This window comes from Lepisosteus platostomus, chromosome 1 (assembly GCF_059453375.1).
Source record: "Lepisosteus platostomus isolate fLepPlt1 chromosome 1, fLepPlt1.hap1, whole genome shotgun sequence".
Lineage (NCBI taxonomy): Eukaryota > Metazoa > Chordata > Actinopteri > Semionotiformes > Lepisosteidae > Lepisosteus > Lepisosteus platostomus.
In genome coordinates this window covers 62,525,708-62,549,511 of record NC_142611.1, presented here as the reverse complement: position 1 = coordinate 62,549,511, position 23,804 = coordinate 62,525,708, and the positions used below count along the sequence as shown (strand labels likewise).

The window sequence follows — 23,804 nt, the reverse complement described above, 5'->3', positions numbered from 1 at the left end:
TCAGAGCATTTCTAAGACCGTTACAGATCAGAATCATGGCTGACATGCGGAATCCTGAAAACACTGTTCATCCATCCATTTTCTAAGGGCTTTATCAAATACAGCTGGAGCTGGAGCCTGTCTCAGCAGGCAGCTGCCCCAAGGCACGCCCTTGACGGTACGCCAGTCCATCACAGGGCACACAGACAAAAACACACACCAGGGACAATTTTCTGTTTGCTGAATTACCCTGATATATCCCAAAAAATTCTTAAAAAGGCACATTTATTGAGAAAGAATATAGCAAAATATTCCATTTAAAATACAGTACAAGTAATGGCAATATTCATACCGTTGACGGAACATCACCAGTGACATTCAGTGCAATTTCAGGTGGATAGCTCCATTAACAATCTTATTATTAACATTTACCGTGATAAAAGAGTAACAGAAAATTTTACACAGGCTACCAATTTACTCTATTTCTCTGTTTTCCAGGCTTCATGCTGCTTGAACACTCTGATCCTGATTAAAACACAAACACTCCAAATATCTTGGGCCATATAATTCCTGTTGTTTATTAGGAACAATGTCTAGTATTTTCATTTTGTATATGTATATGCATGAATATACACTCACTGGACAAAACATTATAGTCTTCCAGTCTAAGGACCAGACCCTCCCAGCAGGGGGCAGTGTGTGTGTGTTGGGTCAAGTTGGAGGAGACATAGACAGGCTCCCTATCATCTTCCAGGCCAGAATGAGTCCCAGTTGAACCAATGGACCTGTCCAGTTCAGTCCCCACACACCACCTCCCTCCTCACGACCCCAGCTGAGGGCTGTCCTGCTGCAGGTATGGGATGGGATTGGGCTGCAGAAACCTCAGATCCTTGTGGAATAAGTATCACACTCTGTTCAAGATGGACACACTGCTCTCAGAAGCACAGTAACCGTTTGGGTGGGTGCTGGGAGGATTTCTAATTGTTTTTTTATTTCCGTACGTGAACACACATTAGATTTTATTTCAAAGTGATCAATGACACCCATCAGATGGAGTGCTTGTTAAAGGTGACCTGATCTGCTGATCCAGGAGAATATTAGTCCTGCAGATGTGCTCCACATTTACAGAATGTAGCTGAATTTCTTCAGCAAAAGCTGCTGCTCAGGTGAGGAGCAAGACGGGAACTTGAGCAGATTCTCGGGTCACAGAGACAACGCCGCAGCAGAGCTTTTAATGATGTTCAAGAGGGGCAGGGCAAGACCTCCTTCTCTGGGACAGACCTTTCTCACTCTGACACACAGCTACATGCTCGCAAGCACGAAGGCTATACAGAAACACACAGAGAAAGCCTATTGTGGCTATCGGGGCAAGCACCCCTCTCTTTCTCTCTTTTTTCTTTTTTGTCTTTCTGTGTGGGATCTGTTCGTCCCTGCCTGTACACTGTTTACGATCCCCATGTTCCTGATTGTTGTAGCTTCTGGACTCCTGGTCAAGAACCACTCAAACCCAGACTGTGGTGGTCTTCTCAGGGGGCTTTTCCTGTCAATTCCAAAGAGAAGAAGTGTGGAGTTAATTTAAAAGGGGCTCAATGACCGGGAAACCCACTTTCTCCTGTGTGTGTATTGAGCCAGTGAGCCAAGCCTCTGAGAGTCTGGCCTGTGCATGTTAACACAGCTCTGGGCTCTGGGACATGTAACTCAAACACCTTGTGTCTATTGACCGTGGCAAACTGGCATGAAGTTTGTTGCAGTTTTCCTATTTTACCAGGATTGTACCACACATTTACTTTGTCCTGGCAGTATGGTCTCTCACTCTGGGCACACCTGTTAAACTGTGGAAACTATTATAATGGCTTGTCTAGTCCAGTTTGGGACATCTAAAGACCCCCGCCCCCCCATCTCAAACCTGACAATCCTGTAATATCTGAATCTGAACGTCCTCAGTCCCCAACCTAACCCAAAACCGAAGTGATGACAGAGAGACAGAACCGAAAGCTGGGCTGTTGTGACCCGGCGCTGGTCTGAGCTCAATACCTTCTGCTGCTGAATGTAGACCACTGCGTCGTGGACAGTCACAAAAATGTGCTGGGGGTTCATGTAGCTCATCAGCCCGCTGGCGGTCAGGATTTTCAGCACGCTCTCTGTGGCAGGGGACAGGGGACAGGGGACAAGGCATGTCAGCTAGCGTGCTACGTACAGCCCACCCTACCGCAGCACAATGGCCCCCAGCTGTGTGGCATCTGTTGTTAAAAGGGTAAAGTATATTTATTTTTTGCAAAGGAACAAGTAAAGGTTTATTCCATGCTGAAAAGAGAGGAAAGAAAACACAACTTTTCGGCTATGGAGCCTTCTTCAGGTGTGAAACTGAAACGTGTTTTCTTTCCTCTCTTTTCAGCATGGAATAAACCTTTTATTTGTTCCTTTGCACTTTGGAATCATTGATTTTTTTGGACTATATAACCTTATGGGTAGTGCAATGGTTAGCATTGCAGATTTGCAGTGCTGGGAAATCTGGGTTCAATTCTGGACCTGGGGTCCTGTCTGTGTGGAGTTTATATGTTCTCCACATGTCCATGTGGGTTTCCTTCCACAGCCTAAAGACATGCTGGTAGGTTAATTGGCTTCTGGGAAAATGAGCCCTGGTGAGAGTGTGTGTGTCTGCCCTGTGATGGACTGGTGTCCCATCCAGGGTGTACACTGCCTTATGCCCATGGCTTGCTAGGATAGGCTCTGGCTCCCCTGTGACCCTGAATTGGAAGGAGTTAGAGGCTTGGATGGATGTGCATATATAACTTTCCAATTATTAACCAGCTTGGCAGATAAATGAAACAGGTGGGTGTGTAAGAGATGTGAGTTCCGCAGAGCCTGGCAGCCGAGGTAGCTCTGACTGGCCGGGTAGCACATTGTTAGATGACATCACTGCAAGTCGCAGGAGTTACTTCTGCACTCGGACCCCAGCCAACCTATCCCAGCGCCACCCCAGTGGCCCTCAGCTGATTGTGCAAAAGAAGCCTTTTTATATTAAATACATTACTCTTAAAATATTCATTAAAGAATTATTCTTCTGAAGTTACCATTGCAAGTTGCCAGGTATATCCGAACTCCTGCCTTCTGGCATTCAATGCACATCTGGGAAAAGAGAACGGTATTAGTGCAGTTATTCCCAAGATAGAGTCTAAACAAGATTATTGAAAATGGGGTGCTTAAACAAGATCATTTCCTTTAATGGACTCCTCTATTTTTTTGTTGGTTTAAAGCTTAAATCCTGATGACTTCACTCTGGGAGCTGCACACATGACATTTTCTGGATTTTGTGTAATATAAATAGGGAACAATATAAAATAATTCAGTACCGTTAAATAGGCTGGTAATTTGTCGAGGATATTTAATTTATTTGTGCTGGGTTTGGATAGCTCTCCTCCTTACCTGAATGAAGAGGCGGGCCCCAGCCACATCCACAAATACGACACTGCTGCAATCAATTAGTACTGCCTGGACATCACCCTCAGTGACTTCTGGAGGAGGAAGGCAAAATGTTAATGTTCTTGGGTTTGCAGAGATACTGTTCTGATCCACACAAACATAAGTCATGCTCCTATTGAATTGAAGGGGGGGGGGGGGCTCATCCTCACGGGACTGGACACCCTGCAGACACACTGACCCCCCCCAGGACCAGGACTGGACACCCTGCAGACACACTGACCCCCCCAGGACCAGGACTGGACACTCTGCAGACACACTGACCCCCCCAGGACCAGGACTGGACACCCTGCAGACACACTGACCCCCCCAGGACCAGGACTGGACACTCTGCAGACACACTGACCCCCCCAGGACCAGGACTGGACACTCTGCAGACACACTGACCCCCCCAGGACCAGGACTGGACACCCTGCAGACACACTGTCTGTAATCCCCCTCTTCTACCCCCTTGTGCCACTGGGAGTCCCCCTACAGAAGCCGTTGTGTAAGACTTTCTCCACAGGGGCTGTAAGAAGGTAGTCAGTCTCGCCTGCTGGCAAGTGAATGGGTGACATGATCTCACCTGAGCTGAAGAGCTCGTTCTCAGACGAAAAGGATGTGTTTGCTACTCCTCTTTCCTGAAAATCAACAAAAACAAGGAAAATGGGAACGCATATTGAGGAGAGTATTGTATGCTAAGAACACAATAAATATCTTAAGAAGAATAAACCAGTTTGTTCTCTAGGAGGTATTTCTGGCCACGGACTCCATGCTTTAGAGAATCAAGTGACACTTTTGCTAAAGCCCTCTGTATTCTGTATGTGTCCTCACCACGGTGGTGATAGCATTCTTCTCACGCTTTTCCAGGGCTTTCCTGGCTTTCTCCCGCCGCCTGATCCGCTCCGGAGTGAGGCCCAGCAGGTGGCTCATTGCGTCCCGGAAGAAACTGCGGTTCCCATAGTAGATAGGTCCATTGTAGGACAGGATCTTCACTCCTGGCACCTCATAGCACTGAGGAGGGAGAGACAGCAGAGAGCTTTAACATTACGAGGAAATAAAAGGTGTTGCAATGAATATTCACAAGTAGCCCTTACTGGATGCCTACTCTTAGACCCACACTTAGTACCAAGAGCAGGGCTACCTAATCCTGGTCCTGGAGAGCTGGTTCACCTGAGGTTTTCATTCCAGCCTGGCCCATCATGAGCTAAACCAGCTGCTTTAAAGAGAGCAGGACACCCTGCAGACACACTGACCCCCCAGGACCGGGACTGGACACCCTGCAGACACACTGACCCCCCAGGACCAGGACTGGACACCCCGCAGACACACTGACCCCCCAGGACCAGGACTGGACACCCCGCAGACACACTGACCCCCCAGGACCAGGACTGGACACCCTGCAGACACACTGACCCCCCAGGACCAGGACTGGACAACCCCCAGACACACTGACCCCCCAGGACCAGGACTGGACACCCTGCAGACACACTGACCCCCCAGGACCAGGACTGGAATATACCATGGTGTAATCACAGTCATAGTTTGAGTGGTGAGGATGAGGGTGAGATGGGTGGGTTTGTAGAAGTGTTCCTTGCTCTTACCTTGCTGTGCTGCTCGATGGGCCGGTAAATCTCGGTGTTGGAAGCTCTTCCCAGGACAAAACAATCAGTCCTGGAGAAAAAAACAGTTCTCGTGTCATCATCAGTCTTGCTGATTTTGTAAAGCTCCAGATAAACAAGCTAGGGGCCCGTGTGTCTGCGTGGTGCTTCAGTAAGGCAGTTAATTAGAACAGAAGATTGTTACAACAATATTTTATCAATTGAAACATGATAATTCCTTTATTTTGGAATTGTCATACTTCTTTTGTAATAAAGTACATTCTATTTGTAAATATTATTAATGATGATGGGTGGCATGATTAATGACCGAAAGAAGGAAATCGCGGATACAAGCGGTGGAAATGAGGTTTCTCCGCTGGGCCACTGGGCTATCTCTCCGTGACAGGGTGAGGAGCCTCGGAGCAGATCGAGGGGAGCCAGTGGAGGTGGTTTGGGCATCTCGTTAGGATGCCCCCCGGTCGGCTTCCGCTGGAGCTGTTCCGGGCATGTCCCACTGGGCACAGCCCCCCTGGCAGACCCAGGACACGCTGGGGGGATTACATCTCTCGGCTGCCTTGGAATCTGTTGCTGGGGACAGGCAAGTCTGGGCTGATCTACTCGGCCTGCTGCAGCCGCGACCCTCACCAAGGAAAGGCGGAGTGAAAATGGATGGATGGATGGGTGGCATGATGGGAAGGGGTTAGCATTACTGCCCCACAGCGTGGGGTCCTGGGTTCAGCTCCTAGGGTGCTGTCTGTGTGGAGTTTGCATGTTCTCCCTGTGTTTGTGTGGGTTTCCTCACACAGCCAAAGACATGCTGGTAGCTTATTTGCCTTCTGGGAAAGATGTTGCTGGTGTGTTTGGGTCTCTATATCTGGCCTGCAACGCTCTGCACTGGTGTACTGTACCTTGGCTCCCCCGATACCTTTTTATTAGGTATTAGATAAAGGTGTTCGAAAATGGATGGAAAATGATGATGATCACAGATATTATTAGTAACATAATATAATACTCTGTTCACTGGTTATTTTGAAACAAGGGTTACTATGGTGTACCTCTGTGTCCGACAGATGACCGTCATCATGGAGAAGACCACGCCGATAGCCAGTCCTAGGTCCACATTGAGAACAACCACAGACAGCCAGGTGACCAGCCACACCGCCTGCACAAGCACACAGGAGTGAGAAACTGCCCCCTGCCTTCGGGGAACCTTTTACTTAACCGGGGAAGTCAAACAAGAACAAATTCACATGTACGGTCTCCTCCCAAGGACAACCTGCTCACACCATTTCCCATCTGGGACTCTCTGATCCAGAGTCCAGAGCCCTGGGCACTACCCACTACAGACACCACAGACACTACCCGACAGTTCATGTCTGCCCTTGAAAGACAAGATGAAACACTCACAAAGTCAATCTTGCTCACTCTCCAGAGCTCTGGGAGGTCCTGGAACTGAAAGAACATCTGGCGGAGGCTGGTGACGTTAATACAGGCCAGCACTGCCTGCGGAGAGACGAGGAGATCGATCTCAGCTTCATTGAGAAAGGGTATGGGTCTGTCCGTTTACACATGGTAAAAACTCCTCCAGAGATCTGCTCAACAGAAAAGAGCTTGGAAAATCAGCAAGAAAGCATGGCTACACAGACTGTCTTACCTTTGGTAAGAAGAAGAAGAGTGGTCCAATTAACAGCAGTACAATCAGAACCACCAGGCTGGTAAACAGGCCAGACAGCTACAGAGAAATAAGGAGAAGAGAAGGTGATATAACTCACTTCTGTTGCCAACACTGTTTGAGTGTTAAAGGTTCTGTAAAAACTGGACTGCTAGGGCCTTTACAGCTGCTAAAGAGTAGCCTGAAATTAATTTGTCTCATTTACTGGGAAACTGCATTAAAGCCCAAATCAAATCATGTGTAGAGAGACTAGAGAGAGTCTTTATTATCCCCTAGGGGCAATTCAGTTTACAGCAGCAGGCAATATAAGGAAAATATCCATGACAAGAGAATCATCTGTTGAGCAGGATTATGGCCGCAAGTATAAATAAGATCTTAAATCTGTATATGCATTCTGAAGGGAGTAATTGGAATTCATTAAAGAAAGGGTAGGAGGGGTCCTCTATTATTGCTTTATTATGAAAGACTCATAACTGAAAGACGTTTGATAAGGCAACAAAATCAGCACCAGTGACCTTCTGACAATTCCCTCCAGTTTGGTTGTACTGCTCAGCTTCACCTTCCCACACCAGCAGATCAGTGTAAAAGATCAAGCTGATTCAATACAAGACTGATCAAACATGATCGGCAATGACCTATCGACCCTACAATGCTTAAGTGTAGGAAAGTGCAGGCAGTGAAGTGGGCGTTGCCAGTCGGGGAGAGGCAGAGAGGAGGTCAGTGAGGCAGGAGAGGCCTACCTGTGTGTAACCCCCTGCGCTCTCCAGGATGTTGGTGGTGGCCAGAGTGGCCGAGCTCGGAAAGCAGGTAAAGAGGGAGGACACCGTGTTGGAGATGCCATGAGCCAGGAGCTCCTGCAGCACAGAGAAACGCAGGGTTATGGACAGAGACTAGGATGACGGACTTCCTAGGATTCTCCTGGAGTCTCCCAGAATAACACAGTTACCCTCAGGACTCGCAGGAGCCCATCACTACCCTTCCCCACAGACCTTACTCTGAGCACTCCACCCAAGCTTCTCAGTCCAGATCTAGCCAAGGAGACCCCCAGTATTGGCATGATGTGGACAGTGAGCTGGACAATATTTCCTGCAGTAGCTCTGAGGTGCTGGCTTCAGCACCAGCCATCTGCAGGAGTGTCTGTGTCAAGCCCTGCACATTTAAATAAGCCTATTTATTATTAATATCTCATACGGTGGACCTTCATCCATTCATTTCTTTTCTAACTGTTTCCTCGACTTCAGGGGAGTGGGGTAGTCGGAGCCTATCCCAGCAAGCAACGGGAGCAAGACAGGAAACACCTTGTGCAGGACACCGGTGTATCGAAGGGCACATGATGACACAGACTCACTCACACTCACAGCAGGGCCAGTTTTCCCAGAAGTAAATTAACCCACCAGCAGTCTCGGAATGTTTCTTTATTAGCCCTATACAATTTCTTGCATTAGGAATTCGTCTTTTCGCATACCCCAGCTTTTCTCCAAGGAGACACAGACACACAGACAGGGAGAGAAGCTTGGGGTCAGAGCACAGGGTCTGCCATTGTACAGCGCCCCTGGAGCAGTTGGGGTTAAGGGCCTTGCTCAGGGGCCTAACGGAGTAGGATTCCTCTGCCGGCCGCGGGATTTGAACCTTCCAGTCACAGACGCAGATCCTTAGCCACAGAGCCACCGCTCCGCCCGAGGGTTACCTGGTTGGGATGGATGGAGTATCCGTGTTTGTCTGCATAGATCATGGCCAGAGACATGGACACGGCATAGCCCACGAAGGTGATGGCCACCGTGTCTCCGGCCACAACAGGCAACGTCTCCAGCGCGGGCACCCGCGGGCGAGGGAACCTGGGGGCGAGCAGAACAGGGGCAGTCAGACAGAACTGGAGGAGGAATAAAGAACAGCGGTGTAAATGTACATCTGTATCCATCCGTTTTCTAACCACTAACCGCTGAGAGGCAGCACTGCTAACCACTGTGCCACCCAGATTCACATCTCAGTGCTACAAAACATTACTTAGGTTTAGGTATCTAACCACATCTTACATATAATAAAGCCATTGACAATGAAAAATTAACATTCATCACCGTCTCTCAGTGATGAAAATAATGACATTTCTAAACTGTTGTGAAAAATATGCTGGGCGATGCACACGTGTGTTGGAGGAAGAGGATTCTGTTACCCTGCAGGGATGTGCCCCACGATCTGAACCCCGTATCTCGAGTCCAGGGACGAGGCGTAGGTGACCCCCGTCGCGATGATAACCTGCCAGATCCAATACCAATAATTAGAGTTCTGAGACCCACAATCCACAGGGCAGCAGACTGAAAGCAGGAGATCCACTGAGAAGCATTCAGCCACCTTGCTCTCATTCCTGCTTCTGTCTTAGATCCCAAGTGGATTATCTATCCTATCCCATTGCTAACCAGGGCATGTGCACTCACTCCAAAATACGGCAACCTCCCCCACTCCCATCTAAAGAATTGATTCTTTCAGTTGCAGAAAATGCCTAATAAGCCAGAGGAGAAGGAAATACTGTATATCTCTATCATAAACCTCAGTCCTGTCCAGTTCTGTCCCCACACACCACCACCCTCCTCACAATCCCAGCTGAGGGCCGTCCTGCTGCAGGAATGGGATGATATTGGGCTGCAGATACGTCAGATCCCTTAGGAATCCCTCAGGCCACACAATGTCCCAGCTGTTCCTGCAGCTCACACAGGCCTAACAGGGTAAGGGTTTTCTTTACATTTTGGCTAGCGTGTGCACTATTCCCCAAACCCACAGCCTCTCAGCACTGAATAGCAGTGGATCTCTAGTTATCAGATATTTCCTGGAATGTTTTTTTCTTCTGCGGTGGATCCACCTCTCCTCAAGAGAAGAGGGGAGGAAGATGTCTCGCTGTTTAAAAGTGTTTTGAGAAATGAAAGCTCACGCTGGGCTGGGAAGTCCAGGAGACAGTATATAAGGCAGTTAGTGTCCTCTTTGTTTGCAAGAAAGCAAATCAGATTTCCACTGCGTAGAGGTTTGATCTATTTCAGCACCAGACTTTATCAAGTAAGCAAACACCAAGTGCTAGGTGTCTGTTCCTTCATTTTGAGCACATTTCGATAGATAGATGTACAAAGTTAAAATTGTACTGAACGTCCCCTGTCTGCCATAAGATCTGCAAAAAAGCCTGCTTGTTGCAAAACCAGAACCGGATTGAACTGCTCCGCAGTGGGAGTCTCAGTCCCTTCCCTCACTGGTTGGGGTGCGCCCCGGCTCACCGTGAGGATCTCCACGGGGATGGGCGTCCGCAGCCGGTGGCGGAAGTGGGTGTTGACCTCCTTCACGGGAACCAGGACGAACAGGCAGACCAGCGAGATGAGCAGCTCGGCCAGGTTGGTGGAGGGCAGGCCTTCGAACACCGCCGCCAGCGTCTGCAAGCAAACACTGCACTGAGTCGCGGCCCAGCATCCACACAGCCCTCAGCCTCATTTTCCAAGACCCAGCAAGACGTGGTCATTTTAATGCAGATTTATTTGAACAATTTTGGTTTTCCTCTTTGCCACAGGTAGTGTTTGTTTCTCAGCCATGACAAAGATTTGGAAGCTTACTTGCAGTGGTGTGACTCATTTTACTGCCCATCAGTGCAGATTGGTGATGATCTGCACACCTCTGGGAAGAAAATGGACTTCACCTACAGAGGATTTCAAACACCCACGTGGAAAGATTTGTTCTAAACAATCTCTCTTTCCTCACAACAAACGTATCATAGGAGTGGAATCGTTTCTCTGTTTTTCCGACTGGCAAAACAGATGCCCAGACGTCCCCCCCTCCGCAGAGTGCCAAACGTCCTTACCTTGAAGAGCGAGAAAGGTCCTGTGTGGCGGGGCAGCCGCAGTCCCAGCATGCTCTGCAGCTGCGAGACGGTGACGTGGAAGGCGGCGCCACTGGTGAAGGCCTTGACAATGGGCTCCGACAGGTAGGTGGACAGGAACCCCAGCTGCAGCCCAAACATGCAGATCTGCGGGGTACAGGATCCTTTCAGGGGGAATCACATCTGCCCTGTTTGAACCTGCTTTAAACAAGCCCTCCTGAAGTATTACTATACTCTCACAGTACTTTTCTTCACGGAACTAGAACAATACAACCATCAGCCAAAGCAAAGGCTTACAAGGACTGTGCACATGTAAGACAGAAAATAAAATCATTTGATAACCAATCCCTGGGTGGCACGTGGTGCAGTGGTTAGCATTGCTGCCTTGCAGTGTGGGAGCCCTGGGTTCAATTACTGTCTGTGTGGAGTTTGCATGTTCTCCCTGGGTTCATATGGGTTTCCTCTGGGTGCTCTAGTTTCCTCTCACCGTCCAAAGACATGCTGATTGTCTTCTGGAAAAATTGGCCCTGGTGTGAGTGCGTGTGCCGACTGGTGTCCCAACCAGGGTCTACCCTATCCTGTGCCCATTGCTTGCTGGGATAGGCTCCAGCTCCCCTGCCACCTTCTACTGGATAAACCTGCTAGAAACTGGATGGATGGATATCCAATCCTAGCTTAAGAACTCAGTCATAGTCGCCACAGTCATAGTACGTATGAGAACTGCAAGCTGTTACACACCACTGTTACAGTTACTGTCAAATAAGGCTGGAATTCTTTCGAAACCCTTGTCCGTTTTCTTCACGTGACTCACCATCATGATGCCCGAAAGGAAGGCCACAGCCGACGCCACCCCGATCCTCTGCGCCTCGATGTCTGCCGCTTCGGGGCTGGAGGAGTTAAAGTCCAGGGGCCTGGGCACCAGCTGCTCCACCACGGAGCCCGTCATGAGGCTCACCACGGCAAAGGTACCTGCAGGCCGCGGGAGACGGATCAGCGGTGCGTTTCTGACTCGCGCACACCAGCCATCTTGGGCACGAGAGGGCGAAGGAGAAGAAGCACGGGGCAGCTGTCGGGCAGTCAGCATTCAGAGACTGGGGGCACGATTCCAGGTTTAGCCCTCATCCGAAGGAGGCACCACAGGAAGACTCACGCTGGGACTCCACAGCACAATATGGGGTTCTGAATTGGGAATGCCTTACTAACCAAACCAGCTCTTTTTGACCACATTTGAATGTTCTTCAATGTATACCCACCCACTCGGGAATTGCCAACTTTGCTTTGTTATGTTCTGGGGCACGGGCTACTGTCCTGCGTGGGCTGACCGGGAAAGAGCGGACAGACTCCTCCGAACTCCTGATGGGGGAGTGAGCACAGATTGGAGGAGCCGCGCGGCTCTCCGTGATGTCACTGCCAGCCTGCGGGCGCTCGGGGATTCCCGGCTGTTGCTGCTTCGCCGAAAGCCGAGAGAGAGAGAGAGCCCTGTGCTTGGAGGAATGGTCACAGTCGGCTGGTGGCACAGCCTGGGCTCGAACCCGCAACTCCTGGATCACAGAGCCCCACCAGGGCTCAAAGACAGACTGCAAACCCCCCCCCACCCTCCGAGAGAAGACCAAGCTCTGACACTGACCTGTAGAAACGTGCCGCCCTGTGCCGAAGAGCATGTAGAGGACGACGGGGAAGAAGGAGGTGTAGAGGCCGTAGATTGGAGCCACAGAAGTCAGCAGAGCGAAGGCCATCCCTGCGGGAGACAAGCCGGGGGTTGAGTCAGCCGTGACAAAGATTTGGAAGCTTACTTGCAGTGGTGTGACTCATTTTAATCCCCATCAGTGCTGACTGGTGATGATCTACACATCTCCTGCAAACACTCGCCCAGAACAGGTGCCCACTGTGCAGTGAAACAAAGAGGGAAAAAGCAAAACCCCTTCCTAAAACAAAGGGCCGCTTCAACGCTAATTGATTAACTGGTTTAAATATGGCGTCTGGGTGTTAGAGCAGGGTCTTCACACACCGAACACCCCCCTCCTCGAAGACAATAGAACAGCCCGTTCTCTCTTCGAGAAGACCGGGTTCTGTCCAGCTCCCCACAAACTATTCTTTTTGGTGCTGAACGCCAGTTCTCACCTCAAACTTGTACCTAGGTGTTCGTGGACAGTATATCACGATTAATACAGTACATGCACGTGCTACGTACGGTAATTAGCAAGTCTGACATAGCATTTACGTCGCCACTTTACCACGGCAGAGTAAAGTTTAACAGAAAGATTATTTTACAACACCAGAATTTGTTTACAAAACGTTTTAGCGCAGAAAACGCAAGTTTCTCTGTCGCTGCGTCTCGGGTGAAATAGTGGGGTTCGGGGTTTTGTCTGTTTGTCAGATCGGGGGGTGACCACACAGTATCTCAGCTCCAGACGAGTTTCAGGACTGGCAGACGTTTCCCTGAAAATACGCATCTTCAATCTTTACATTAGACTTCACAAGAAAGTGTCAGGGGGACGCGGTGATCAAACTTGTGTCTTCAATTAGAAGCGCATTATTGAAGGCGCCGCCAAAAGCAGGTAAAGATAAACTCACGAATTGACTAAAAAGGTAAAAAATGTCCCTTGATCATTTACTGTACCCTGCCAAACAATTTCTACTATAATAACATTACTGTGAGCTGCTGATGCATGAATACCGAATAAAGGAACAGGTCATAGATTTATTTCATGCTGGAGAAGGTGCGTCACACCTGAAGACACACTTGAAGAAGGCTTCGCAGCCGAAACGTTGTGTTCTCTCTCTTCTCTTTTCAGCCTGGAATAAACCTATCACTTGTTCCTTCGCAGACTACGCGTGCTGACGCAGCTACCCGCTGAAATGCTGAATAAAGTGCTGAAATGTGCTTGTTTAAATAAAAACGCCTTTATTTCAGCAACTAAGACCGCTTGTGAAATGTCTGTATTGTTAACCGATACCGATAAAGATACCAACACAAAAACCAGACTGTTTCGCAAGTTCTGTTGAAACTCCCGTTTTCATTCGAAGCAATGTCCCTGTGGCGCGCATGGAAAACGAGCCATCCAATAATCAAACACGAATACAACACGCACCTTGCGGGATGTGCAATATGCCAACGGTCAGACCCGCCACGGCGTCTCCCAGGATCCATTTCTTCAGCCGGTACCTTGGTAACCAGCTGACAATCGGCACGCGGGCTCTCAGCAGGCGGAGGCACGCGGCTCGGGAGCACCTGCAGCCCCGCGCGATCCTCTCGGACAGCCGCGGCGAGGCGCTGGGCGGCCCGTCGCTGCCGAAGGACTGTCTGAACTGGTCCTCCGTGTAAATACTCCGGTAGACGGCCACCGAGGCGCTCATAGTGACTTTGACACGGGCAGAAGACGCGGCGCGGTCCGTCCCCGGCGGCAGGCTTTGGATGTTGCGAATTGCGACCCGAGAAAAAACGATCCTCGTCCCCCTGCCCCCTTATATAGCAGCCGGTCACTTGGCATCGGCAACAGGTCTGTTTCCTGTCGCACGTTGTGGGCCAATTAAACTGTTCGGCAGGGGCTGGAAACTTTTTTTTTTAGCCGACTTGAATCGATCCGAAGAGCCCTTTTCCTCCAAACTCTCTCTTCCTCTGGTTCAGGTCCCTGGAGGAGTATTTTGTCCAAGCTTGGATGCTGACAGACGAACCTGTTTTCAGGCTGAGTTTATTCAGCGCGTCTTCAGGGCCCTACTGCTCAAAGCTTTTTTTTTTTCGGAAAAGATAAACACACCCCTTATTCTCTCTCCCCCCCCTCCCTTCCCAAACAAACACGCACAGCCTCCCCCCCGCACGCACACAGAAATACACCGCTCTTTTCGCCATTGAAGACCTCACCTTTTTAACCCGTTGGGAAAGACGTTCCCAGCTACAGCCCGGATAAAGATGGCTTTGTTTTCGGCCCCCGACTCTGGTGTATCTTTTACAGCTCCTCCTCGCCCACCAGCCTGCGCAGGAACCGCTTGTTTCCGACTGGGATTGGGTTCTTCTATCGGGTCCTTATCGAGCGTCTTAACTGGAGCGACAGAGGGTGACGGCCGGAGATCTGTCGCGGGCCGGCCGTGAAACCCGATCGCGCGTGTAGTGGACAGAGCCCAGGCGCTCTTTGATGTCCAGACTTCCTCTCCCCTCCCGTGAGATGCTGCCCTGAGCGCTTCTCTTTCGCTGGAGGTCCCGACAGCAGACAAAGGCTTGACCTCAAAAGAGCGCGCATTTTCCGGGCTTTGGGTAACATGACTTCTGGGGGACCGTGTGATATATAAGATATGTAAGATAACCATTGAAAGGGGCCCGGAGTTCAATTCCTGGGGTGCTGTCTGTGTGGAGTTCGTACGTTCTCCTCTGGTTCACATGGGTTTCCTCTCGGTGCTTCAGTTTCCTCTCACAGTCCGAAGACATGTTGGTGGTTTAATTGGCTTCTTGGGGAATCTGGCCAAGGTGTGAGTGTGTTTGTGTCTGTGTGCCCTGTGATGGACTGGTGTCCCTTCCAGGGTGTATCCTACCTTGTGTCCATTGCTTGCTTAGCTCCCCTAAGACTCTGAATTAGATGAAGCAGTTAGAAAGTGCATAGACGGCTGACGATCCATAATGACCCTCACCGGTAACCCACACCCAACACTGTCAGGAGCTCTGCGGTGTCAGGTCCTGAGCATCACTACAGATACTCATGGACCTGTTCTGTCTTTTGGAACAATAGTCACAGACAACGTGAACGCTGTTACGGAGCAGTATGCAGCCTCTATGGCCGTGTCACAATGGCTGTGTATGACCAGCATGATACCGAAACGCTATCTGTACACAAAGGGAGGTGGGTGTGTGGAACAAGCTAACCAGCCATGTAGTTGAAGCCAACACCCTGGCTTCTTTCAAGAAGCACCTGGATGGTGAGATCTCGGGATCAATTAACTACTAACTTCTAAACGAGCCAGATGGGCCAAGTGACCTGCTCTTATTTGTACCCTTTTATAAGACATGAAACATTAGACTCTGTAGGCCAGTTTCAGGACTGTCTCCGGTACATTCACTGCTGCATTGATGCTGCTGGCCACCAGCTGAACAACTGGGGAGCTGGGTGGATGGTTCTGTGAGATGGTTCCCTAGGGTGCTGGGAGCAAAGATCGGTGCTGGGCTGGATTGTGCCATGGACAGCTCTCAGTTCCAGGGTCACGCAGTTTGATATTGTTATGTCTTAAGTAGAATGCAATCTGGCACATTATATCAAAGGGCTCTAGTAAAAGAAAATGAATGCACAATGCATTTTTTTTTTTTTAGGGAGATGCCATAGAAATTGTTAGCGAGCCCCTCCCGGCTTCAGGCAGGCTGGACCCCGTGCGGACGTGCGCACAAACACACAGGCGCGTGCTCGTTGGCAGGCACGGCCGCTGGGGCACAGGCACCCCCTGCACCTGGCTCCTTTCATGCCACGCCTCGGCAGGGAGGCCCAGAGTGTGGAATGGCACGTACCTCGACCGCCCTTCCGCGAGCCCATCAAGGAAAGAGCCGGGCTGGCAGGGCCCCAGGATGCGCCCAGCCCTGCGGGGCCTAATCTCTAACACCTGAGACACAGGCACAACGTGACCTGTCAGACGCCACAAAGCGGGCAGGTTTCTGTCTTGCAGTAGCTCGGCTTTGCGCCTTGTGCAGGGTCTGACACAGACTGACGCTCATCTCCTCATAGCCAGCAGCCATTTCACCCTGCAACTCCCAGCTGGCAGCCCACTGAAGCTCAGCAGGTGGGAGCCTGGTCAGTACCTGGATGGGAGACTCTTGGGGAAAACTAAGGTTGCAGCTGGAAGAGGTGTCAGTGGGGACAGTAGGGGGTGCTCACCCTGAGGTCCATGTGGGCTCTAATGCCCCTGTATAGTGATGGGGACACTATACTGTAAACAGGTGCTGTCTTTTGGATGAGATATAAAACCTAGGGTGTTTCTTGAAAAGAGTAGGGGTGTAACCCAAGCGTCCGGGCACATTTCCCCCTGGCCTTTACCAATCATGGCCTAATAATCCCCATCTATGAACTGGCTTCATCACTCTGTTCTCCTCCCCACTGATAGCTTGTGAGCGTTCTGGCGCACTATGGCTGCTGTCGCATCATCCAGGTGGGGCTGCACATTGGTGGCAGTGGAGGGGAGTCCGTATTACTTGTAAAGTGCTTTGAGTGGAGTGTCTAGAAGACAATTATTAATTATTATTATCATGTGGAAGTCTGAGATTTTGGGCTGTACCATTGATGTGGACATCCATTGGCGAAATCAGACTATTCTACTATTCTAAGGGGCGTATTAGTGTGTTTAAACTACAACAGACTTTTCCTTGCAGTGTCTTACATCCAACAAATGTTACAGCTTTGCAAACTGGGCTGTGATTACAAGCAAGACATCACGGGGTATCAATTCCATGTGCCATTCACAGATGCCTCCTGAGATCCAGAATCACTCAGACAACAGCAATAGCTTCTTGCACCCTAAATTCATTGTTTTATGGATGTGCCCATAAATCCTAGAGGAAGCCTGAATGGACATGAGTCAGGTCTGCTGTTGCCATTATTGATGAACCAGAGGCACATCACTATGCCTTCTTGAATGTAATATTTATAAAGATAATTCATGAATGGTGCTGCAGTAGTTCGCACTGCTGCCTTGCAGCACGGGAGCCCTGGGGTGCTATCTGTGTGGAGTTTGCATGTTCTGCCCATGTTCATGTGGGTTTCCCCAGGGTCCTCCTGTTTCCTCCCATAGTTCAGAGACATACTGGCAGGTTAATTGTTTCTGGGAAAATGTCTCTGATGTGAGCCCGTGCCTGTATTTGTGTTTGTATCTGTCTGCCCTGGTGTCTGGGGTGTGTGTGTATCCCCCCCTTGTTCCCGTTGCTTCCCAGGATAGGCTCTAGTTCCGCTGCGATACTGAATGGGATACGGAGTTATTGAAAGTGGTGTGATGTGCTTAATACATATTACATCTAAATGTAGCTTTAATAAAGCAGTAATCTGCTAGAGTGCCGTGCTGCCACAATACAGTAGTAGAAGGGCTTGATCAGGGACTAAGACTAAGGCAACGTGTAAGAAATGTCCAGAATAGGTTTTCATCCAGCCTTCCAAGAACAACACACATTGTTTTCTAAATGCAGCAGGAATTCAGAGGCAGCTGCTGTTCTGTAGGAAGCTGAAGCCGTGTGTGTGGCACAGGGCAGGATGCAGCGCGCACGGCCCCTCGAACCCGGCCCTGCCCAGAGGCGCTGGAGAGAAAGTGCCCGGTGCCCTGTGCCACTGGCGCGCCCGGGCTCAGCGGAGCAGGACCCTAAGCCTGGGCTGGCCCGTCCCGCTGTCGTTGCACTTCCTGACGCTCCAGTGTGCCCGTGCTCTCCTCCGATCCGACCTCCGCGGGCCAGCCAGGCCCGTGAGCTGCAGCGAAAGAAGACAAAGACACACAGGAGGAGCGGTTGTGCTGAGCGTGAGACAAAGGGGGTTAAGGGTTATGGCATAGCTGAGCATCCTACTTTCTCTGCTAAATCCATTTTCGTTTGATTTTTATTTAAAGAAGGCATTTGTCATGCACACTCCCCCGCCCCGCAGCCTCCTCTCAGAGCCTCTGGTCCCCTGGGCTACTGGGGCCGATTATCTGCAGGACGGGACTATTCTTCTCGGCTTGGGAGGGGTCGCAGGGATTTTATTACAGTTCCTCCTATTGTGTCTTATCTCCTCTGCGGGCCGCCTTTCCTGACCCCTAGTGGCGTGTCCTCTGGGTCGCCCCCTGTGAGCCGGCCGTGCCTCTGTCCCTCTGTCCCTCAACCCCTTTCTCTGTCTCTCCCTCTCCCCTTCTCTCCCCCCTTCTCTCTCTCACTGCCTGACCCCCTCCCTGTCTCCTGCTCTCTCCCCCCCATGTCTGCCGTGGCCTCTACTCCACCCTGCCTCCCCACCGGCCCCCTGATCTCCTTCTGCGACCCCCATGGGTAACCCCATCTGTGATGAAAGTGCAGTATCTTCCAGCTTGTCCGGGCTATAACTCCTTCACCCAAGTGTACCCAACTACTCCACCTCCTCATGGGCCTGGACAAAGCCAGTGATATTAGCTTCTTCACAGCCAACAGAGAAACACGAACCACAGGACACAAGTGGAAACTCCAAGGAAGTGTATTTAAAACTGAGAGCAGGAGGCACTTCTCTATGCTAAGGGTGGCGGGAGTCTGGAACAAGGTCCCCAGCCACGGTGTTGAAGACGGTGTCCTGAATCTACTGGATGAGATCTTCTGATATTTAGCTATTATTAGCCAAGCCAGCTAACTGGACCACTGGCCTCCTCTCATCTGTAGCCCTTCTCAGGCTCTAATTTGTTGCCATGCTTGTTAGGTGTAACATGCTGAAAGGAACAATAACAATGGTAAACAGAGATGACACTGCATTTGGGTGCAGCCACTCAGGGGTGTACAGGGTTTAGAGAGTAAAAGTGCAGCAGTGCATCATGGGACCACCCCTGACAATACGAAAGGGAGAGTGTAAGCGCTGCTTTTAGCTCTTCACAGCGCTGTCTCTCGGAGAGAACAATAGGTCAGGCAGGTCTCCTACACCCCTCCTTCCTGCAGTTCTCGTGCCGGAGAAGGCAGTCAGTACCTGTGCTGTCCGGTTTCGGCCAGTCAAGAACTCAGGCGCCTGAGACAAAAATAAAACCCCACAGGCCCCTGTGGAAGGCTGAGCAGGTTCTCTCGGGGGTCAGAGTAGGGGGTGGCCCCTCAGTTAGCAGGGGGGGCTCCTGGTTCAAGGCCCTCTGTCTCTGCCCGTGCCTTCCTGTGAGTGTCCCCACCCCCGTTCCTCCACTCTTGAGTCAGGCCTTTGGGCCGGAGCTCTTCCTCGCCAACAGTGGTGCGCTAGGCTCTCCCTTGCCCAGCAGAATGGCCTGCTGGGAAAAAAAACGACCCCTGTTCACGAAGTTTCATCTGGCCCATCCCTTTATCCAAGCAGCTCTCAACTGGCAACCTAGCTCTGCAGTGGCAGCCTCTAGTAATCTCCACTTTGATTAATCCCTTCTTTCCCTGTAGGTTTTGCACACAAGTCCTCCAGGTGTCTGAGCTCGGAGACAAAAGAAAAGCAGTTAGTTTGGCCATTGTGGACAGGGCCCAGCGGGCCGGGCGGAGTGTTTCAAAGACCCTTTTCATTTCCAGACTTATTTTTATATCTGTACACACAGCGAGCCCCCATTCTCCGCAGCGCCCCGAGCGAGCGAGGCAGGCCGGGGAGGGGCGCTTCCTTGCCCGGCTGCGGTATTGTCTGCAGTGTTTGTGTCGGTGATCTGAGCGCCGCGACTCGGCCGTGAACTCCATTGTGAGAGCGCTCCGGCATTGTGTGCTGCCCTGGACCCTGCGCTTGGCTCCCCGTCCCGCCGAGAGCTCCCCCATCCAAAAACAGAAACAGCAATGCTAGTCGCCCCCCCCCCCCACTCTGCAATGCCGGCGTGGAGAGGAACAGAAAATGAAAGTGCTCCAGATGTCAGGGAACAGCTCCAAATCCTGGGGTCCCAGATTGGCTGCTGTGGACGGTTTTAAATATGGAGGGATTGCAAAGCCCCAGATATCAGGGTACCAGTTTGCCTGTTGTGAAAAGCCCCAGATATCGGGGTGCCGGTTTGCCTGTTGTGAAAAGCCCCAGATATCGGGGTACCAGTTTGCCTGTTGGGAAAAGCCCCAGATATCGGGGTACCAGTTTGCCTGTTGTGAAAAGCCCCAGATATCGGGGTGCCAGTGTGCCTGTTGTGAAAAGCCCCAGATATCGGGGTGCCAGTGTGCCTGTTGTGAAAAGCCCCAGATATCGGGGTGCCAGAACTGCAAGGCAGCAACGCCAACCACTGCTCCACCCTTCATCTTAAGTCATATTGCTCCACTAAAATACGCAGTTGTGTAAAAGGAGATGAGAGTACATCTTTTTACATAAAAGCCTCAGTTAAATAAAGCCATTATACGATTTCTGTGTATGACTGCTACCGTGACAGTGTGAAGTGGGAGTACTTGGACCCTGTGTACGGCCTGTTAGGTCTTTTGGAAAAGTTCTGAATGTATCGACACGGTGTATATACAGCTCTACGAAGGTGTTGGGCTGCGTCTGGGCCTGACCCCAGACTTTGGTGGAAGTCTCCACGCTGGAGATGGGAAAGCAATTCCCTCCTCTCCTAGTTCCTGAGATGTCCCTAATCGGAGCACTTAGGCGCTACAAGTTGGCCCCTGGTCCAGCAACATATGTGCCGGCAAGGGTAATAAATCTAATTTGTGAAGCTGCAGTGACTTTATTTTGGTGTCACACCTCCTTTTGTTCATCGGGTGATTAAGCAGGTCAGGAAGCTCATCCCAGAGGCAGCACCCACTGCGGTACGTAAATATTTATACACAGAAAATAACAAATTGGTGGGCGGTACAGCTTTGAGGTTCGGGTCACTTCTCATTTGCGCCGACTTCATGCATAACGGTTAGAGCTCTAACCACCCTGTGACTTGGGGGGGGGGGGTTGCGGGTTCAGATCAAAGTGGGAGACACAGCTGGTGTACCTGAGAACAAGGTGCCTTGCCCAGCAAGACCAGCTCTCTTAAAAGTGACCGATATGTGTGCCAAAATACTAAAACACATCAGGGAATGTCACTTTTGGAACACATGAAGCGCTTGATCTAGATTTCTCCCTGGCGAAGGTGTCCCAGCAGTGAGTGAGTTTGAGAAACAGAGAGAGGACAGCCAGGACACAGACTGTTCAACCAGGATTCCTGTATCTGATATTAGTCCCTTCACAAGAGGTGCTGCCCCATAGCAAGGGTGCAGGTGGCTGGCAGGCAGTGCCTGTGCCGTTGTGTTTTCACCCTGTGTGGCTGCACTTGCAGCTGAAGTGGTTTCGAGAGACGCAGGTGAGCTCAGATGACACAAGGCCCGGGGGTGGGGTGGGGTGGAGCATGCCGGCCGACTCGGCCAGGCTCCTCGGTGCCCCTCCACTGCCCCCCAGGGTGAGGCCCTCCTCCCTGCGCACAGGCCACCCTGGAGTGCGCTCTTGAAATGCGCCGCTGAGAGGAGTCTGCTCTTGTCCGGGGGTCAGAGCGGGTCATCTGGAATCACAGTGCAGAGGAGAAGCTCTCTGAACAGCACCTGGCCGGTGGGGGGGAGGAGGTCTGTGTGAAGCGCTCGTGACTTCTGACCCCTTCCCTTCCCTCTGCTGCGACCCTTCCCGAAACCCCCGGCTCTCACATCGAGAAAACTGCCGCCTGCTCTTCTGCCGCGACGATCCATTCCCAGCAGGGCTTCCGCTGATCCTTCCCAGCCTCACATGGGCACTCCTGCAGAAGGCTGGCGGCGCTGCGCCTTTCGCTCCAGTTGTCCTAAGCTGGGCCTTCGAGGCCTGGGATCCTGCCCATCATCCAGACCAGCGCCCCCTTCACCCCCTGGAGCAGCAGTGTCTCTCTCCTGCCCTGAGCTGCTGTGCAGTGGGGCTGCAGTGTGTCTCCCAGGAGGGGCTGCTCTTCACTGGGGAGGAGCTGGGTCCCCTCCTGTACTGTATGTGATGCCAGTTTGACAATAAAGTTCAAATTGTGTAATAAGGAATGAAAAGGGCTTCTGAATCTCATTCTGAGCTGGACATCAGTCTGTAACTGTAGGGTTCGAGCGATGGTGGTTAAACTCTGCCTGTGAGGATGGGAACTGGATGGAGACGGATATTCTTCGTACAGCTTATTTCTGAACGGTCATATTTACACCTGCTGCGTTCTCGCTCTCTCTCTTCCTGATCTCTCCCCTCTTCTCTAGGCACGTTGTCCCATAACCAATCAGAAAACAAAGAAGGATATATTAACGTAAACCAATCTACAAACTGAAATGGAGAATTCAACATTACACAGAAATTTTAAAAACTGCGTAATTGAATAAAACATCAGTAACACAGGACACAAACTCACAATTCTAACACCTCAAGCGCAGTGAAGCAGCCCGGCCCCAGGCAGGACGCTGGCCGGTACCGGTACCGACACCGGCTGCGTCTGTCTCCTGATGATACAGAGGCACTCGGGCACAAACAAGGACACCGGACCAGACTCGAGAGCCTCACACAGCTTCCGCCGCGAAGCTCAGCCACCAGTCACTCATGCGCAGGTACCGTTTCCTGCCCGTCTGCGGGATCTGTCAGCGCTGCTCTGGGGGCCGACGCCACCGGCTGCGGAGGGCGAGGCACAGGAGCCGGCGATAATGAGCTGCAGACAAGGCCAGTCAAACAGATGAAAAGCCGGCGAGAACGGAGTCCGGCCAGGGGACTTTTTTATGACGTCAGGCGAAGGGGTCGCTACGAAGGCCTGGCCCAGGGGAGCTGCGGCCGCCGGCGCGGCGGAAGAGAGAGGCGCGAGGGCAGACGCCGCCGTTCCTCCGCGGCTCTGGTGTCTGTCTGTCTGTCATCTCGCGGCTTCCTTCCCGGACACACGGTCAGCGCGACGGCAGCTCCCATATCTGTTGACAGGTCCCCCCCCAAAAAACAAAACAAAACAAGCCACCCGCTAAACTTGACGTTTAAACTGGACCCTGGGTCTGACAGGGCAGGAACAGACCGTCTGTCGGTCCCTTTCCCGTTCACGAGCTGGCGCAGGGGCGCCATGGTTACAGCGAAACCGTACAGAACCGACCGGCTGTACCGTGCGGGTACTGTTCGCGGAGAAAACCCCCAAACCCAGCTCATGCACAGCAACAGAAAAACGAAGGTGTTGTCTGAGAGCGGAGTAACACCATGTAATACAAAACAGGCGACTTCCACAGCTGTACGGTTTAATGAACCCGGAGCCGGCCAGAGGAGGACAGACTCCCTTTCGAGCCTGGGCTCCTCTCAGGGTTACTTCGTGCTTCAGTCTGAGGGAGTGTTTCCTCGCCACGCTCGCCTCAGGCTTGCTCACTGGGGGGCTCAGGCCCGGAAATCTGTAAGGCTGCTCTGTGACGATGTCCATTGTAAAAAGCGCTATACACATAAAAGTGAACTGAATTGACACGAATTGAATGGAACCGAGTGATGCTGAGGGCTCTGGAATACGGGCCGGCGGCATGGCGGGGGCGAGTCCACAGCGGGGGTCCCGCTGCTGTGCCCCTCGCTGAGGTCCGCCCCCCCTGTCGAGAAGCCCACTGCCACTCCCCGTGAATGTGCTCGAGTCCTTCATGCTATTCCTGGGAAAGTGGCGAGGCTGCTCAGAGCTAGTTCCGACCTTGCTGACAAGAGTTTCTCCTGAT

The 23,804-nt window shown here is 51.4% G+C and overlaps 1 protein-coding gene and 1 long non-coding RNA gene across 3 annotated transcripts in view; both read right to left on the bottom strand.

The window, feature by feature from the left end:
• Positions 1–23,804, bottom strand: part of LOC148678382 (uncharacterized) — a 104,940-nt gene that overhangs the window by 64,428 nt on the left and 16,708 nt on the right. The window lies entirely within an intron of this gene.
• slc26a10 (solute carrier family 26 member 10) lies at positions 248–14,644 on the bottom strand. 2 transcript variants are annotated; one of them, XM_088633397.1, is made up of 18 exons: positions 14,424–14,644; positions 12,189–12,299; positions 11,373–11,530; positions 10,544–10,708; positions 9,969–10,121; positions 8,882–8,964; positions 8,399–8,546; positions 7,452–7,565; positions 6,694–6,771; positions 6,447–6,542; positions 6,095–6,201; positions 5,043–5,112; positions 4,273–4,452; positions 4,025–4,079; positions 3,406–3,494; positions 3,054–3,108; positions 2,014–2,120; positions 248–1,519 (listed from the first exon to the last, which is right to left on the bottom strand). In XM_088633397.1, exons 2-18 carry the CDS (start codon positions 12,295–12,297, stop codon positions 1,481–1,483), a joined length of 1,806 nt encoding a protein of 601 aa, XP_088489523.1. In that variant the 5' UTR covers positions 12,298–12,299; positions 14,424–14,644; the 3' UTR covers positions 248–1,480. The 2 variants fall into 2 exon arrangements, with proteins under 2 accessions (XP_088489523.1, XP_088489522.1); XM_088633396.1 differs by lacking the exon at positions 14,424–14,644 and adding an exon at positions 13,654–14,251.

What these genes read in the sequence shown, in the direction of transcription:
- slc26a10 (XM_088633396.1), bottom strand. Translation starts at nt 13,918, where the DNA reads ATGAGCGCCTCGGTGGCCGTCTACCGGAGTATTTACACGGAGGACCAG. An exon ending in GCGCAGGGGGTTACACACAG is followed by an intron (nt 6,772 to 7,451) that starts GTAGGCCTCTCC and finishes ATTTCTCTGTAG; the next exon opens with CTGTCTGGCCTGTTTACCAG. An exon ending in TCTTCTTCTTCTTACCAAAG is followed by an intron (nt 6,543 to 6,693) that starts GTAAGACAGTCT and finishes GTCTCTCCGCAG; the next exon opens with GCAGTGCTGGCCTGTATTAA.